General features: G+C 41.6%; 1 protein-coding gene across 5 annotated transcripts in view; it reads left to right on the top strand.

Annotated features, from left to right (window-relative positions):
* The window catches only part of LOC119739821 (multiple C2 and transmembrane domain-containing protein 1-like), a 94,296-nt gene that overhangs the window by 43,102 nt on the left and 33,835 nt on the right, over nucleotides 1–17,359 (top strand). For all 5 annotated transcript variants that reach the window (XM_038214927.1, XM_038214910.1, XM_038214919.1 and 2 more), the window contains one exon: nucleotides 5,584–5,701. In XM_038214927.1, the coding sequence (XP_038070855.1) occupies nucleotides 5,584–5,701 (118 nt within the window). The remainder of the gene's footprint in view (nucleotides 1–5,583; nucleotides 5,702–17,359) is intronic.

Below are 17,359 nucleotides of genomic sequence, written 5' to 3'. Positions count from 1 at the left end.
CCACATTTCCGGACCCAAATCCGGGTCTAATCCTGCCGGATCCGGGTGTGATCCGGCCGAATCCGGGTCCAATCCGGCCGAATCCGGGCGCGATCCGGCCGGATCCGGGCTTAATTCAGCCGGATCCGGGCGCAATCCTGCCGATTTCGGGCGGGATGAGAGGGGAACACACTGGGCCCCCAGATCCTGGGGTTGCCATCAGTGTCTGCTCAGATAATCCACCTACTCCGGGCCGCGATTGGGCGCCCCCGAGATCACAGGCGGGCATTTCCTTACACCCATCTATGAATTTGGGCACTTCTATTCAAGATGCTCCTGACATAGATGTCGATGATACTCACCCCCCTTCCACTCACTCACAAGATGAGCGCTCTGGGGATGATGAGGCCACTGACCCTGGCAATTTTTCACCATTTGAGACTCAGCTGAGGCTGGTTCAAAGAGATATGGTTCGGGTACTGCAACTACCAGAGAGCAGTAAACCAGAGACCACCTGTCGTTCTTTCAAACGCCGGACTGGCGTGGAGGAACCTCGGGATCCAGCTTTCCCAACTATGCCGGTGGATCGTTTATGCACCGATCGCATACAACGCATCGCCGATTCAAAGAAATGGACGGCTTTCAACAAAAGGTCGGCAGCCTATTTCCAATTTCCAGAAAAGGACCGAAACGATTTCTTTACGGTTCCTTCTATTCCGGATACGGCCAAGGACAAATTGACTGGAGATAGCGGCAAAGCCCCGACCAAGTCAATATTTGTCGATAAGACTAGAGCAAAGATGGAGGATACAATGAAGAAGGTCGATGAGGCAGCTAGATTTGGATCACAAACAAGCGCCTTTTTACTTCTGTTATCTGAATATATCGTCTGCGCATGTGAGGAAGATTCACAAATTCCAGCCGATATGTTAGCAGCGGCCTTCCGGTGTCTGGACGAAATACTCCGTTTCTCTCTAGACCAATTTACGAGAATCTCTATCCTGTCTGCCAAGTCACGTAGGACTAACGTGATGGATGCACTTTACATACCACACGAGGGCGCTAAGAAGAAGTTAGAAGACCTTCCTCTTATGGGCAAAGACCTTTTCGGAGGCAAATTCCAGGAAATTCTGGAAGTTGAAGCCAAACGAATTGAGACAGCAGACAAACTGAGCTTGAAGAAGCCTTCAGCCACTAACAAGCCCAAGTTCTCGGGGAAGAAGGCAACGAAGGGTGCTCCCTCGTTTCGCCCTGCCCTTAAGAAACCATTCAAGCCTTTTCGCCAACAGACGGCCAAGGCATCAGCTGGTGCAATGGTTTCAGCTCCACGCCCCTACTCTGCCCCTGCACGCCAATTTAGCGGCCGGGGACGTGGTGGTGGGCAATCGGCCCCCCGCTCAGGGTGGCGTCGGTGACGCCCCTACCGAGCCGACCCCGACACTGGGGCCCGTCGGGGGTCGTCTCAGAAATTTTGTAGGGCCCTGGAGAGAGATCACCTCCGACGCATGGGTGCTTTCTATAGTCAGCCACGGCTATCAACTAGAATTTACAAGCACCCCTCCGTCGGAAATATGTGTTCGCGAAACACCGGTTCCGGCAAACACAGACAAACGATTAGCTCTCGAACAAGAGATCTCATCCCTCATCGAGAAGAGAGCGGTCCGCTTGGTGCCACCAATGGAGCAGTTCAAAGGCTTCCTGTCCTCCTTCTTTCTAACACCAAAGAAGGCGGCTGGCGAATGGCGGCCGATAATCAATCTGAAACCGCTCAACAAGTTTGTCAGACCCAAACGTTTCCGAATGGAAACTCTCCATGTAGTTCTAGAGTCACTACCCACACCAGCGTGGGGAGCGTCATTAGACCTAAAAGACGCATACCTACACGTCCCCATCTTCCAAGAACACTCCCGATTCCTTCGTTTTCGGTATCAGGGACGCACTTACGAGTTCACTGCCCTTCCCTTCGGGCTATCAACCTCGCCAAGAGTGTTCACCAGGGTTGTGCGGGCAGTGGCTTCACGTCTCCGACGAGAAAACATAATGATTTTTATGTATCTCGACGACTGGCTGATAGTGGGAAAATCAGAAGGCCAGACTGCTCAGAATTTGAGGGATACTTATACGTTGACGACGAGGCTAGGCTTCATCATCAACGAAAAGAAGTCCCACCTAATCCCGTCCCAGGAAATCACTTTCCTGGGAGCGGAGATCGATTTACGCAGGGGCATAGCCGTCCCCACAGGGGAACGTGTTACCAACTTGCTGAAGTGCGTCAAACTTTTCCTATCCGTTCAAGTCGCTCCAGCCCGAGCTTGGCTGAAACTTCTAGGGTTCATGGCCAGCTTAGTGGACCTGGTTCCATGGTGCAGACTGAGGATGCGTCCTTTGCAAATGCATCTTCTGGCACATTACAGACCAAAGACAGATCCAATCTCTCTATTGGTCTCGATCGACGATGTCATTCGGCCACACCTTCGGTGGTGGCTATTGGAACAGAACATTCGGTGCGGACGGAGCTTCCCCAGAGGGGATCCTCACGTCATAATCTCCACCGACGCCTCCAACGAGGGCTGGGGAGCCTCCCTTCCCCCTCGACAAGCTGCAGGCACTTGGGACGACAACACTCGGTCCCTACATATCAATGTTCTAGAACTCCAGGCTGTAGTCAATGCCCTACACCACTTTCAGGCAGACGTAGTGGGTCGGTCTGTTCTAATCAAGACCGACAACACGACAGTGGTAGCATATATCAACAAACAGGGCGGTACAAGATCACCCCAGCTGTGCTACCAGACTTGGGAAATGTTTCAGTGGCTAATCAGACACAAAGTCGATCTACGTGCCATTCACATTCCTGGTGCGGAAAACGACATAGCGGACTCTCTCTCCAGGGGCAAAGTAGTTCCCACGGAGTGGTCATTGAACAGGAGGATCGTACATCAGATCTTCTCGATCCTAGGTCGTCCACACATAGACCTGTTCGCCTCAGCAATCAACACTCAGCTCCCGGTGTTCTGTTCGAGAGCCCATCATCCTCATGCATGGGCCTCGGACGCACTATCAATAGACTGGACAAACATGTTCGCTTACGCCTTCCCCCCGATCTCAATCCTTACAAAGGTCATCGGGAAACTGGAGAGAGACAGGTGCAAGATCCTGCTGATCGCCCCCTTTTGGCCGCGTCAGCCCTGGTTTCCGCAACTGGTGAGGCTCCTAGTGGGCTCCCCACTAATCCTCCCAGATCGTCACGACCTACTTGTTCAACCTCAGTCCCGGTTACGACACCCATCTCCGGGAGATCTCCACTTAGCGTGCTGGCCACTGTCAAGCGTGCCTACCGAGCAGCAGGTCTTTCTGAAGACGCTGCAGCTCTGGCCGCAAAGGGACGTCATCTCTCAACACGACGAATCTATGACAGTCGACTACGACATTATAGTAGGTGGTGCGCAGAACAGGCTGTGGATCCGCTCTGTGCTTCTTTAAGCCATTGTTCGGAATTCCTACTGTCATTGTTCAGAGCCAATTTGTCAGTAGGAACGATACGAAATTATCGATCAGCCATAGCAGCAATTCACAAAGGCTTCGCTGATGGCTCATCTATCTCCTCTAATGTTGCAATCACTAACCTACTCCGGGGAATGTTCAACGAGAGACCTACAATCCGGAAACTGGTCCCATCCTGGGATCTAGGTCAGGTCCTGAACATTTTGGCCAAGGCTCCATACGAGCCCTTGGGCCAAGCACCCCTCATTCATGTATCTATAAAGTTGGCCTTCCTGCTCGCAGGGGCTACCGCTAGGCGTAGCAGCGAGATCCATGCGTTGACTTTAGATTCGGGACATATCCGCTGGGAACCAGGTGGGGTTCGCCTGATCCCAAAGGCGTCCTTCCTGACGAAAAATCAGACGGCAAGTTTCAGCCCTCCTGATATTTTCCTCCCAAAAATAGAGTCAACCTCTTCTATCCCCTCAGACAAATTATGGTGCCCAGTGCGCGCCCTAAAATGGTATTTGGCACGCACTAAGTCACTCAGGGATAAATGCATGCAGCTCTTTATTACAACCATAAAGCCACATGGCCCCGCCTCAAGGGACACCATTGCGCGTTGGGTAGTAGCTGCTATCAAATTTGCTAATGCGGACTGGCCATCCAAAAAGGATGCTTCTGTCCAAGGCCTTGTCCGAGCCCATGACGTACGCGCCGTAGCGGCGTCCTGGGCATTTTTTAGGGGAGTCCCTATTTCAGAGATTTCTCAAGCAGCATGCTGGAAGTCTGCCACGACATTCACATCCTGCTACCTACGTGATGTACTCCAGACTGGAGGGAACACAGGGAAGACGGTACTGACACAACACCAGTCCTCGTCTACGAACCCTACCCTGCGCAGTAGTTCTTCCCGGCCTGACCAGGAGACTAACTAAACAGGTAATACATTTACATGTATATTCAATCTAAATGGTCTAAATCATTATGTATATATATATATATACTGTTGTTTAACCATTTGATTTCAGGGCGTCTCGCCTACCCAGCCACCGATTGTCGGTGCCACTCTATGCATATGTAGTAGCTATTTGGGTAAGTGAATGAAGTAGACTCCCCCCCCACAGAAGTGTGGGACGAGTCTACGAGTGATACTTACCCAAATAGCTTCCCGCCCTCCTCCCCACTCTCGGCTCGCGTTACGATGGTTTTTCACCTTTAGTGCGCGAGAAAAAAGAGGAAGTATAATGGCGGATTCATGACGTAGCATGATGGGTAGGCCCCGAGAGGGCGCTCGGTGGTTGATTAAATCTTTTAGCGTTTGAGCCTGTCGGCTGAATAAATATGCATATGTAGTAGCTATTTGGGTAAGTATCACTCGTAGACTCGTCCCACACTTCTGTGGGGGGGGAATTTGATTTATCACCCCGACGCAAAAATTCCATCTTATAAAATATTCAAGTTTATTTTATACCATTAGAAAGCCAGTACACAACACTTGTGAGTTAATAACAAAACTACCAAATTATACTTAACTTGACTGTAAGTGAATAATAGTCTCAAGCATCCTGTGAAATCGTGGCACCTGGTGTGCAGTCATTGTCAAGAACAATTTTGAATCAATTTCCAACGATGGTCAGCTGACAATCATTGGAAAAAAAAGATTTTTTTTCCCCTTCAAATACTGACCCAAATTTACCAAATATAGTCCACATATCCATGAACAGGTGCGAGCCAGTTACTGGTAGTCTGGTTCCCTGCATGACCTGCAATAACCCGACGTCTATAAATTGCTCCGTTTCGTCTCAATTAGGGTCATATATGCAGAACTTCACTAAATCAACGGTCCCGACATTTGGGTTTCGTTTGTTTTTACTCACCCTGTATTACATTTAATGGGAGCTGTTACAGCTTGTTTACATATAATGTGGCATTCTACCCTAACTGCCCAAGATCATAAAATTGCATCAGAAAAAAGAAAAATAGGCTTCCGAAAAAATCTTTGAATTTTTGCGTTCATACTCCTTCAAGAAAGAAAATAGAACCAGTAAACATAAGAATGCATTTATCAGAATTCATCATATTGAATTTACGTTTTTATAATTTGTGATTTATTTCTAGTTTGAATGAGAAGAAACTGGAGTTGAAGGAGGCGAGCAGTGTGGAGTTTCTCGGCCACATCTTGGTCGACTTCATCATCTCGCCGGTCAAACGGCCCGAAGACAAGGAGAGCATCCGGGTGAGTTTGATTTTAATTCGGCTTCCCTGATAGCCAATGAATCCTCCCTGCATGTCAATCAAAGAGTGCACATTGACCAATCAGATGAAGATATTTGGCCAGGTGGGCGGGGCTAATGGTCAAATGTGGACCAGTCCATTCTTCAAAAAGGTGCTTCACAGAAAATCCTTCATAGCAAAACAAGGGATCAAGTTATGGAACTGCTAAACACTGAAAGTATTGCTTAGCCAAAATGGGTTACCAGCCAGAATCTCATGCAGTGTACATTGCTTTTGACTGGTACTCGGCCAGTTCATGCTTAGCTCACAAATATGCTAAGTAAGATTTTCAGATAAAGACATTTGCGTGGTTAACAGGCCATAATTTCAAGACTCTGCTTACCACAGCATTTCGCGCTTACAATCACCATTTTATGCTAACAGCGCTAGCAGAAAAAATCTGCGCTAACCCTGTAAGCACAGAATCCTTAGCTGCAAGCTGTATGCATGCGCAGAAGCCAAAATTCCTCGCTAACCCATGAAATATGCTTACAGTAAGCAAACAATTTTTTGCTACAGTAAGCAGGTATTTTTTGCTAGTGGTAAGTTTAACCATGAAATCGGGCCCAGGCCATACTATCTAATTTCTGGCCTTGATGGTAAGTATTACCGTCAGACAAAACAAATGACGTAATTAGCCATGCAGGATGAATGACAGTGAATCATCTATCTCGTCTCGTTAGTTAGAGCAATTTCTATAGAACAATGGCCGTGCTAAATTGTCACAAGGCCAGTAGGCCGAGAGAGGCTGTGAAAAATATGGGAATACAGGCTTTGAAATTATGGTGATACTTCATGTGCAGGGTGTCTAAAAATGAATGTAGCAGTCAGATATGCACCGTCGATATCAGAATTTTCAATAAGGCCAAAAAACAAAAGTTCTGCTTCCGATTACATGGCATTCGAAAATAGGGTAGGTAGGTAGAATTTTTATATTTTTTTTGGCCAATTTGTTTTGTGTACAATCGTATGGATGCGTCTGCGTGTAGTCAAGGTTAAAAGGTAGAAATTGATGGTTTTGGGTGTTCTTTTTTTTTTTTTAGGGTAGGGGCTGTCAGAATAGGGTAGGTAGGTATTTTGTTTGGTTGGCCTAATCGATATCGGAAAAACAGTATCGAGAATATTCGATGTATCGATTATCCCATGTAAAAAGTTAATGACCAAAAAGATGACACTTTGATGAAACCCCCCCCCCCAAAAACGAACAATCTTAAGTCCCAATGTTCCACGGCTTTCTCTGGAGCATATTGTTTAAACATTTCAAAACAAATCTCAGCACTGACAGTTTGTCCAGAATGGTGGTTTCTTTTCAGGTTTTACGTTGGGGGAGACCGCAAATTTCAGCGAACGCAGAGCACAAAACGACGCCGCTTGGCATTTCGCAATGTTTATATTTTGAGTCACAAGCACAAGTTGCCGCCTAGTTTTATTTTATTATGCAGCAAACGTTAAACACAAAGTGAAAGCACAAACAGGAGATTTATTTTGATGATAATCTGACGCATCTTTGATATTTCGATTCCTCAATATCGAAAGTTTTGATATTTTGATAGGATTAAAAAATTGCTATCGGAGATATTGATACATGTATATCAAAATAATATTGAATAATCGAGTTATATCGATATATCGACGGTGCATGCTTACTGTCAAACAACTCTTTTTTTTTCTGAGGAAAGTAAATCTTTTCTTGGTAACAAATTTACCGTGAGAAGTGTTTCCTAGCCCGTTACAGGATTTTTGTTCTGTGTGATTTGGACGTTTTGTTTAAAAGTTACGGCAAAGCTTTTTAAGACTGTCAAAATCTGTTTGGGCCACTTTCTTGACCTTCTTGGTATGTTGAATGCCTTTCATTAGATACCAAGTGGCCCAACTTGGAATTCAAGTCCTTTCATTTAATTAGCTGTATCTCTGGACTGGGATGTCCAAATGAGATGGGATAAAGACCATTGTGTAGAGTATTTACTACACCTTCAGAATCTATAGATACATTTTGCAAAAAAGAGAGTGCTAGTATTTTTTCATATTTAAGGATTGAATGCTACATTTTGTTTTGAAACACCCTGCATGTACAAAGCAGAAAAATAAAGTTGAAAGGTTATTATCTCTAAAGTAATGTTTTTTTCTTTGATTTGTACACACTGCTTCGAGTGTTTTTGTCTGTATTGCACTGCAAAATATGAGACTTTTTGAATGATCTCTGAAAAGCAGTTTAATTTTCGTTATATTCATAAACACAATTTAACTTGATTTTAGTTACAGGGCTGTAGAGTGTACTACACATGTTTTTGTAATTCAAAGTACAATAATCTTCCATAATTCATAAGCAAGGAATATCCATTACATACATGTACATGAATTGCTTTTTTGCGGCAGAACATGGCTAGTTTGGATGTACTGGTTTTTAGATCAGAATCAGTCTAAATTTGATCTGTCAAGCTTTGTGGAAACTAGGGACTAGTCAGACTTGTTGCATAAAATTCCCAGGTCTCATCTGGGGACTCAATTTTCGTTGATAGCTGAAAATAATACTTAGAGTAGCAAATTACATGTACAATGTATACATGTACTGGTACATGTATGTGTTCAAGGCCGAGTGGATCATTTGTCATTTGTGCATTTGTTTCGTTTGAAGCAACAAAAGTGCTGAAAATCTAAAGACGGGTGCTTAATAACTAACCTGATGAAGTTTTAACTCAAATGCTGTATTTTCCAGGAAAACAATATTCTAGGATCTCGATTTCAATTGAAAGTTGCCAAGTCATGTTTTGAAATGTGCCTGAAATCAGCATCCAGGACACGTTCTCATTCAGCCAAATGTAGCTGCGTGATGTTACTCATCGAAACAACGAATAATAGCGACTGCGCTTGCGTCTGCGTCGTGTCAGCACTTGCGCGCACCAATTCACGGATTCGTCCAGTTACAAACTAACTACTAACAGACATTCCAGAAATGCGTCACTTGACGCATCTTTGGAAATGACCTTCTTTTGTTGTTTTCTTCAAAATTACAGCTTGCCAGAAAGAATAATTTCACAGGGAGTTTAGTGCCATTACTTTCTTTAAACCAAGTATGCTTTTCAACAATAATTTGGTCAGTTACTTTTTGTAAAGCTGCAAATGATCTACCGGTATTCTACCTTTAAAGCTATAGTCCATCATTTGCAGCCATCCGAAAAAGTAACTGGCGTATTATTGTTGAAAAACATACTTGGTTGAAAGATAGTAAGTGGACTAAACTCCCTGTGAAATTAATCTTTCTGGTAAGCTATCATTTTGAAGTAATCAAGGAAAGAAGGCCTTTCCAACGGAAAATTTAAATTAGTAGTTCGTTTTATTATTCGGCGCAGTGCGCGCAAGCATTGGCACGACGCACAGGTGCGCGCGGTTGCTATAATTTGTCGGATCAGTCATGTCAGTGCGCGACATCGCGTATAGCTGCAATTCAAAACAATTCAAAACATGATTCAGCAACTTTTGATTTGAAATTGAGAACCGTGGTCAGAGTTTTTTTTAGCGTGTGTTCTTTGCTGGTGCTTTTCTTCAAAATGGTACAAATAATGGACATGAAACTTTCAAAAAATATGTCCAAAATACCAGCCTATAAGATTTATCATTTGCACTTGTTTCATGTGTTTTGATAATTGCTAGATACCGGTATTTTTATATTTTCTTGATTATACTTGGGTCCAGATTTCAGATGACCGAAATCAAAAAGCTATTAAATACACATCCCTGTACGTAATTCTGTCTCGGTTTGAAACTGATTATCATCTCAAGTATACATTGTACCAGAACCCAATTTTACACTTGTATTGTATACGACATTCGTAATTGTGACCTGTTCTGTCAAAAGCAGGCGGTTCTGGGCAGAGGTTGAAATTGAGATAGGGCCAAAAAAAACGCTGTGGGGGTGATTTTTTTCGTATTTTCAATTTTTTGCATATTTGTAATCCTGAACATGTCTAAAATATACTATAAAAGTTTGAAATCTTAATTTGAACACTAAATAGAGTATTTTTTGATGATTTGTTAAAGGTAAATCAGTTAAAGAAATTACTGTTTTGTGACGTTTGTGGCCATTTTCTCCGTTGTCTACTGTTCGACACAATGAACTTCAAAATAGCATAACTCTGCCCAGGAATGACCAGTTTCAAAAATTAAACCACCTATCAAAAGGGAAAAGAACATTTTTTAACAATATGCAAAAATCTCATTTTTGACCTTATGCCCAGAAAAGTCTGATTTTGACAGAACAGGTCACAATTGTGAACCAAATTGGATTTGCCGTTTTTGTCAATTCAGCACTCAAGGTTTTTCTCTACTAGCCAACATATTCACCGTGTCCACAACAATGATCTCATCTGATGAAACCTTCACTGTAAATAAAGACGGAACGAAGTTGTTTAGTCCACGGCTGTCTGACAAACAGACAGATCGCTTCCCCCTCTCTTTCCATAACAAGATCTCGTCCCACATTCTTCCTTCACGGTAGCGTGGAGTTGAGGCTTTTAAGTTTCAACAATTTGTTGATTGCATCTGAATGCTGCCTCGCTGTAATCAGATTAAGCAAGATTTTTTATAGGTCCTCAGGCGAATTTTTAACTGCGGGTATCCTCCTACATACCGAAGCCTATATTAAGCTTATTGACATTTTTGTTACTTTTTTATATTTTTTTTTTAGATTGAAGACATCTTTACTCATAGGTACATGTACGTACATGTACATGATGTATATGGGCCTACATGTACATGTACATGTACGTCATTCATAACTCCTCCTTCATATAACCTCTGAGGTAGTGTGACAATTTATCGATTAAAATTAAGGGAATAAATATGTGCTTGGTCAGTATTAAACACTCTGTTTACGACCATTTGGAGTGTGGATGCTGATAATTACTTGAGCCGAAATTATCAGCATCCAGACTCCAACTGGTCTTAAACAGAGTGTTTAATACCGACCTAGCACATTATTTATTCCCTTAATTACCTTTTCGGTCAAAAAAATTATCAGAACTTTTTGGTGCCAAAGTCAAAACAAGTCCAAAGTTATATATTTTCAACAATTTCGATCAACAATATTTCCCCCTTTGCTATACAATGGTAAGGCCCTCTGGTAAACAACTCCTTATATGGAGATTGACGCACGCGTCGCGCGTACTGCGTGATGCCATGTAGAATGCAGATGTAACGGTTTAGTTTTAATTTAGGACTTTGAAATACTGACCCACTGGTAGTATAATGCATGCCTACAATTGTGAACGTTCAACCAACAAAACGGTGCTGGCACCAGATTTCATCTGTAGAAGTCCAAATTTCATGTGACACTGGAAAGTGTTTAAGACCAGCCAGCCATTTCTCCGTTTAAAGGGAATAGGCCTATATAACATTTGCAAACATCGAAAAATAAAACCACCAAGTTTTTACGAAATACCTTACTAGGATGTTGGTAAATGACAGTCTCAAGCATCATGTAAAATTATGGCACCTGGTGTGAAGTCATTTTTAAGAAAATGTTTTTTTTGTAAACATTTCCAACGGTGGTCGGCCGATCAGCGTTGGAAAAACCTAACTATTTTTCAACCACTGCTCCAAATTTACCATTTTTTTGTCCAAATTTTGTTTGCTATTGGTTACATGTTCATGAACGGGTGCAGGCCAGCTAGACTGGTTCCCTTGCCTTACAATTTTCTATCATCTATAAATTGATCCATTTTATATTTCGTGGAGTCAGGGAGCCAGACTACTTGAACATTTTTGTTTATCTTGGTTTTTCCAACCTTTTCGAACACAAAACTTAAAAAATGTCAGTGTAACAATATTTGATCTATACTAACCTCTCAAATACCGGTAGTTCATTTCTGAAAATGACAGCAAAAGCAAATGATGTACATTCCCTTTAAGACCCGCCACGCGACGGGCTGTCGACCAATAGGAATGGATAAACCTTCTGAATTCAGGTTTCACCAGTGTTAGGATCAAGAAATGTTTAACACCTAAACATAATAATGCCATGTTGTTAAAAAAAAAAGTACAAAAATGATGCAAACAGTGCTGGACAATTTTGAGGTCCTCAAAGTTGGTTTTATTTTTCTCCCAAAATAACATTGAACCCGCCTCCCCCCCCCCCCCAAAAAAACACTGCACATTCGCCCAGAGCTGGGTGTGAGAGCATGTTGTTAAATTTAATAGAAACATTCCAAGTGGAGTGTGCATACCGGTATACATTGTATATCTTGACGGCAATTTTTAACAGTTGCCCGAGGCAATATTAGAAGTGGATGCTTCACTAAATGTGCCTGTTTAGGAATACTGTCGCCAGCTCAACGCTTGACATGTTTTTAGCCCGGTCACACCTATACCGTAGGTGTCATGCCGCTAACACCGGTCTCGTCTGACACCCAGTAGGTGTAGATATACATGATATATGGCCCTCTTACATGTAATATCCCTTGGGTAATAAGCTGCATGTTGATAGTGTTCATTGTTAAAGCCGCAACTGAATGACGTGGCTGTGGCTTGCAATACACGCGTGTGTGACTGTTACATGTACATGTAGCTGTGGCCAAGTAATTTAGATCAGGCCTTATACAGGGTGAGACAAAAAAGCGGAACCCCAAATTCCAATAATGTATTTCATATTTTTAAAAACAAATGTAGCGCCAAAAATAATAATGACTGGAAAGCCAATTTCATAAGCTACTTTTAGATGAAAAGATTACTGAAATTGCTCAATGCGTTCTAAGAATATCGCCATTTAAACGCAATGACCCTAAACCTATTTCGTCCAAAAACACAACAATTTATGTTGTGTTCTGACTGTTTGGAACAACCAAAACAATGACACAGAATACTTGTTTCAACAACTGTCAACAACAGTAAGTACACATTTATTGACAAACCTGCTGAGGCAAACAATATGATTTATAAAATCCACTTTTTTTTCTTCAAAAGATGGGCCTTCAAAAGGACTCCCTAGAATATGTTTAACTTTTAAACTAATGTTTTATTTCGCTGGTGATGTTTGAAGACAATTGTGATGGCAATTCTGGAAATGAGGTTTTAGGGTCATTGTGTTGAAATGGTGATATTCTGAGCAATTTCATTTTTTTTTCATCCAAAAGTAGCTTATGAAACGGCTTTCCGGTCATTATTATTTTTGGTGCTACATATTTTTTTAAATTTGAAATATATTTTGTGACGTTTGGGTTCCGCTTTTTTTGACTCGGCCTGTACATACGAGCCAACCAATATGAGGCACTCATTATTTTGAAGTCGGTCAGCCAGTAACAAATTCCTGGCACGAAATCATGTCACTTATGAGCGACAGTTGTTGTTACTCCTGTTGCTCCCTAATTAGGTAAAAGTGCTTGCTTAAGTTCAACTGAAATTGACTCCGAGATTTAGACTGTGTTATTTTGCTCTCAAGCTAATGACATTTCAGGGCTACAGTAAATGGTTTAGGCAGCTGTAATTGAGTGCAAAATTTAACAAAATCGCATGCTCACTGATTTTAATATTTCACTAATACTAAAGATTTTTTTTTCTGGGGCAAAGTAAAAGCGTTGGTCCTGTTTTTGTCATTACTTCATATATAAAATATAAAAATTGGATGAATGTACACCTATATTTTGTTTTAAAAGAAGTTAGATATCGTTTCGGTTTTGCGGTAACACCATGTGGTAATAACTACTGCTTAGAAGATATTAGTTCTGAGAAGAACTTGTCCTGCTTATTATCAACTTTGCTAAGTAGTTTATTGTTCTGTTTAGAACAGTCCTGCTGTAAGTTCTAAAAGAACTTGTCTTTGGTCTCAACGTTTCGACTAGCCTGCTCTAGTCATCGTCAGGAGACGTTAGATAAATTGTTCATTTACTGTCATTTTCCCTGCTGATATTTCTTTTAATAGTTGACCTTTCAGTCAAAATCAATCAAGTGACTGTTTTCAACAGTTAAGAATCCCAAGCCTACAAAGCAGGATTGACTTGCTGTGACTGTTTCTGTAACTTGATACAGCTTTGCTTTGACTGTCGGTGATTGATAAGCCAGCTGTGCCCACAACTTGCCTGCTTTGTCTGTTCATGGTCTGTTGACTGAGTTTGACTTGTCACAGTGCTTGCTTGACATATGATCTGACTGCTGGTGACTAGGCTGTGATAAAAGTATTGCAGGGGAAGTGGATGGAAATTTTGACTGTCTGTGACTTTTTAAATAGTAGGAGGGTTAGCTAATGCGTAATTTAAGTCTGCTGCAAACGAGGTTCATTGTAAGTGTATCAACTTCCAGACTACCGGTATATTGTGTACTGAACATGTACCAGGATCTGAACACCTGCCGATTAGAAAATTGAATTAAGATAATTAAAATAGGTCTTCACGTTGGCCAGGCCTATAGAGCATCTGTTCCTTGCTCTATGGACCTATAATCACATTTTCTGTAGTACACCCTCACATACGTTGTACCATACATGTACACGTACATGTACGTGTACATGTACATTGTACCATGCACATGTGTATTTGTAACGTTAAACTGCACCCATACCATGCATACATTGGAATGACATGAATGTTGCTTGACAAAACCCGTCAAATCATTTCATCTGAGGTGTGTACATGTACATGTACATGTACATTCAGTGTCGAGGCATGATGTACATGTAAACTACAAAAACATTTATTTAAAAACATTTCTAGAAGTTGTCTCAGGGTGGGGTAATGCCTGAGAAAGCAAGAACACTCTCGGATCTATTACCATGGAGAGCTGTCTGTTGTCTGGTTGGACAAGATAATTCACTTTTCAAAACTGTCTTGAGTTACATGCATCTGCACTGTGCATCAACAAAAGCTGACATGATATATCTGCGAAGATGTCCGGCAGACGGTGAAATTGGAGCATGTATCTTGTTGAGCGTGTGACGTTATCACCGTCCCCGATATTGTCGTGGCTGCTTGAATGCTTACGGAGTGTCATATTACTCATGTACCCTGAGGGGGATAAGATATAAGATGTAGGAAAGTTCGGATATCATCTGTTGAATTCTTGAGACCTTTGGAAAAGAAAAAGAAATGCGAAGTGGAAAGCGAAATACATGGAAACTCAAGCGTTTGATTGGAATTTTGAAAACCATGCAGTATTTAAGTTTGGGGCTAAAAATAAATATCTTTTTTTTTTTTGTCAGCAAAATTTCATAAAAAAATTGCCATTTTTTGTTTTTACTGCAAATTGTTCGAATATTTTCTGAAAAAAAGTCCTAAATTTCTGAAATGTATTAGATATTTGTGACTAGTGGTCCAATATTAGTCCAATCTTGTTGTAAATTTGTCAATTACATGAAATTTGCATCTTTGCCTACCACTTCGTCACATCTTCATGTTACCTCGCGAGACAATGTACTGTGTATACTCATTTGCATAATTCATTTCGTAATCTGATTACTTTGCGGTGAACCGTGCAGCGCTGGCACATAATTACATCGTTCGTCTTGTTCAAGTTCAAAACACCATGTGCAGCATTCACTTGCCCTATTACCAAGGCCAGACGTACATGTACATGTAACCTGAGGTTGCTATGATGGAGCACGTTGTCTGCCTGGACTCGAATCAGACATTATTAGGCCTGCTGTCGAAACAAATTACATCATTGATCTGTCGACAGACATGTTTACAGAACAACCAATGTGAAGTCGGTGACGTACATGTGAATAAACGTTGCTGATTGTACAATGTACCAGTCCAAGTTATATCTGCAGTGCATTTATACACGTTTCTCGGGTAGACACACACCCAAATTCAGCAAAAATTAAAGAATTGAATTATGACAGATGGGAGAAAAAAAAAATTGAAGTAGTCCAAAGACTGTAAACATGTACCAATAAACATCGTTGGTTTTTACTAGGTCAATGTTTATATCTGTAGTGTACTATGTTATATACATTCCCGAGTATCTTTAATAGGCAAGCGTGCAACCAAAATTCAGCGAAGGTTTAGAATTGAATTTTGGCAGATTTGGGTGGGAAAAATGTGAATGAATTTGTTTTCGAAGTTGAATTTCATTGCTGATTAAAACCCTCCTAATGTTTGAACAGTCACAGACAGTCAAACGTTCCATCCACTTCCCCTGCCATGCCTTTTACACAGGTTAGTCACCAACAGTCAGTTCATATTCCAGGCAAGCACTCTGGCTAGTCAAATTCAGTCAACCAACAAAAGCAGGAAACTGGTGGCACAGCTGTCTTATCAATCACCTAGAGTGAAAGCATAGCTTTATCAAGCTACATAAACAGTCACAGCCAGTCAATCCTGATTTATGTTAGCTAGGAGCTCTTAACTGTTGAAAACAGTCACTTGATTGATTTTGACTGAAAAGACAACTTGGCACAGACTGTTTGCATAGGATGGTTAAAGCCCGAGTCCATCATTTTCAGCTATCCAAAAAGTAACTGGCGTAATTATTGTTGAAAAACATACTTCGTTGAAAGATAGTAAGGGGACTAAACTCCCTGTGAAATTATTCTTTCTGGCAAGCTGTCATTTTGAAGAAATCAACAAAAGCAGGCCTTTCCAACGGTGCTTCTTAAGAAGCACCGTAGGAAATTCAAATTAGTAGTTCGTTTTGTTATTCGGTGAAGCGCACGCAAGCATTAGCACGACACACATGCGCGCGGTTTTTACAATTCGTCGGATCAGTGCACGACATCGCGTAGCTGCAATGGGCTCAGTGAGAACGTGTCTCGGACGCTGAATTCAGGCCCAATTCAAAACATGATTCAGCAACTTTTGATTTGAAATTGAGATCCTAGAATGCTGTTTTTCTCGGAATATACAGCTGAAGCTGAGCTGAAACTTCATCAGGCTAGTTGTTCAGCACCCTTCTTTAGATCTTGAGCACTTTTGTTGCTTCAAACGAACAAAATGCACAAATTACAAATGATGGACTATACCGTTAATGACCGTTTTAAAAACCTTTGTGTACAAAATGTATACATGTACTACCGGTACCAGTAAATCTGCTGTGATGTCGTCACAACCCAGGCGACCCCGACATGATGATGATGATGAAATCTGCTGTGAATTTATATTCTGGGTTTTATAGTCTTCAAAACTAAATAAATAGATTTCAGCCGCCCATAACATAAGACTCTCCCATTTGCTGTGTAAAAGATCCTCTGTTTATAAAATAAGGGCATGTACACAGTGTAAATGGTTTATGGTCTGATAATGGCATGTAATGATAAACATGTGTGGTACCACGTTGACATTATGACAAATTGCCGACCCAGCCTAGTATGCGCTCTATCATAATATTATTGATTCGTTCAAGCGTTGTGTTTCATCTTTATGCTGACCCTAAGCCATAGTGCTGCATGCTGTGATCCACACATCTAAAGATAAAAAATGACGAGATTATTATCAAAGCTTCTTACATGTATATTTATGAACAATTTTGTATTCTCCTTGCGGATCGAAGCCCAACAGTAGAATAAAAAACACTGAAATCCATGAATATCTCAAGCGGGTTAAATTTTGGTTACGTTTATGACATACATCATGTGTAATTCTTTGACATGCCCAAGCAAAACGCCATTTTAGCAAGCGTGAATTTGATTCATAGTGTA

This window comes from Patiria miniata, unplaced genomic scaffold (assembly GCF_015706575.1).
Source record: "Patiria miniata isolate m_02_andy unplaced genomic scaffold, ASM1570657v1 HiC_scaffold_10, whole genome shotgun sequence".
Classification (NCBI taxonomy): Eukaryota; Metazoa; Echinodermata; class Asteroidea; order Valvatida; family Asterinidae; genus Patiria; species Patiria miniata.
This window is presented reverse-complemented; position numbering and strand designations above follow the sequence as displayed.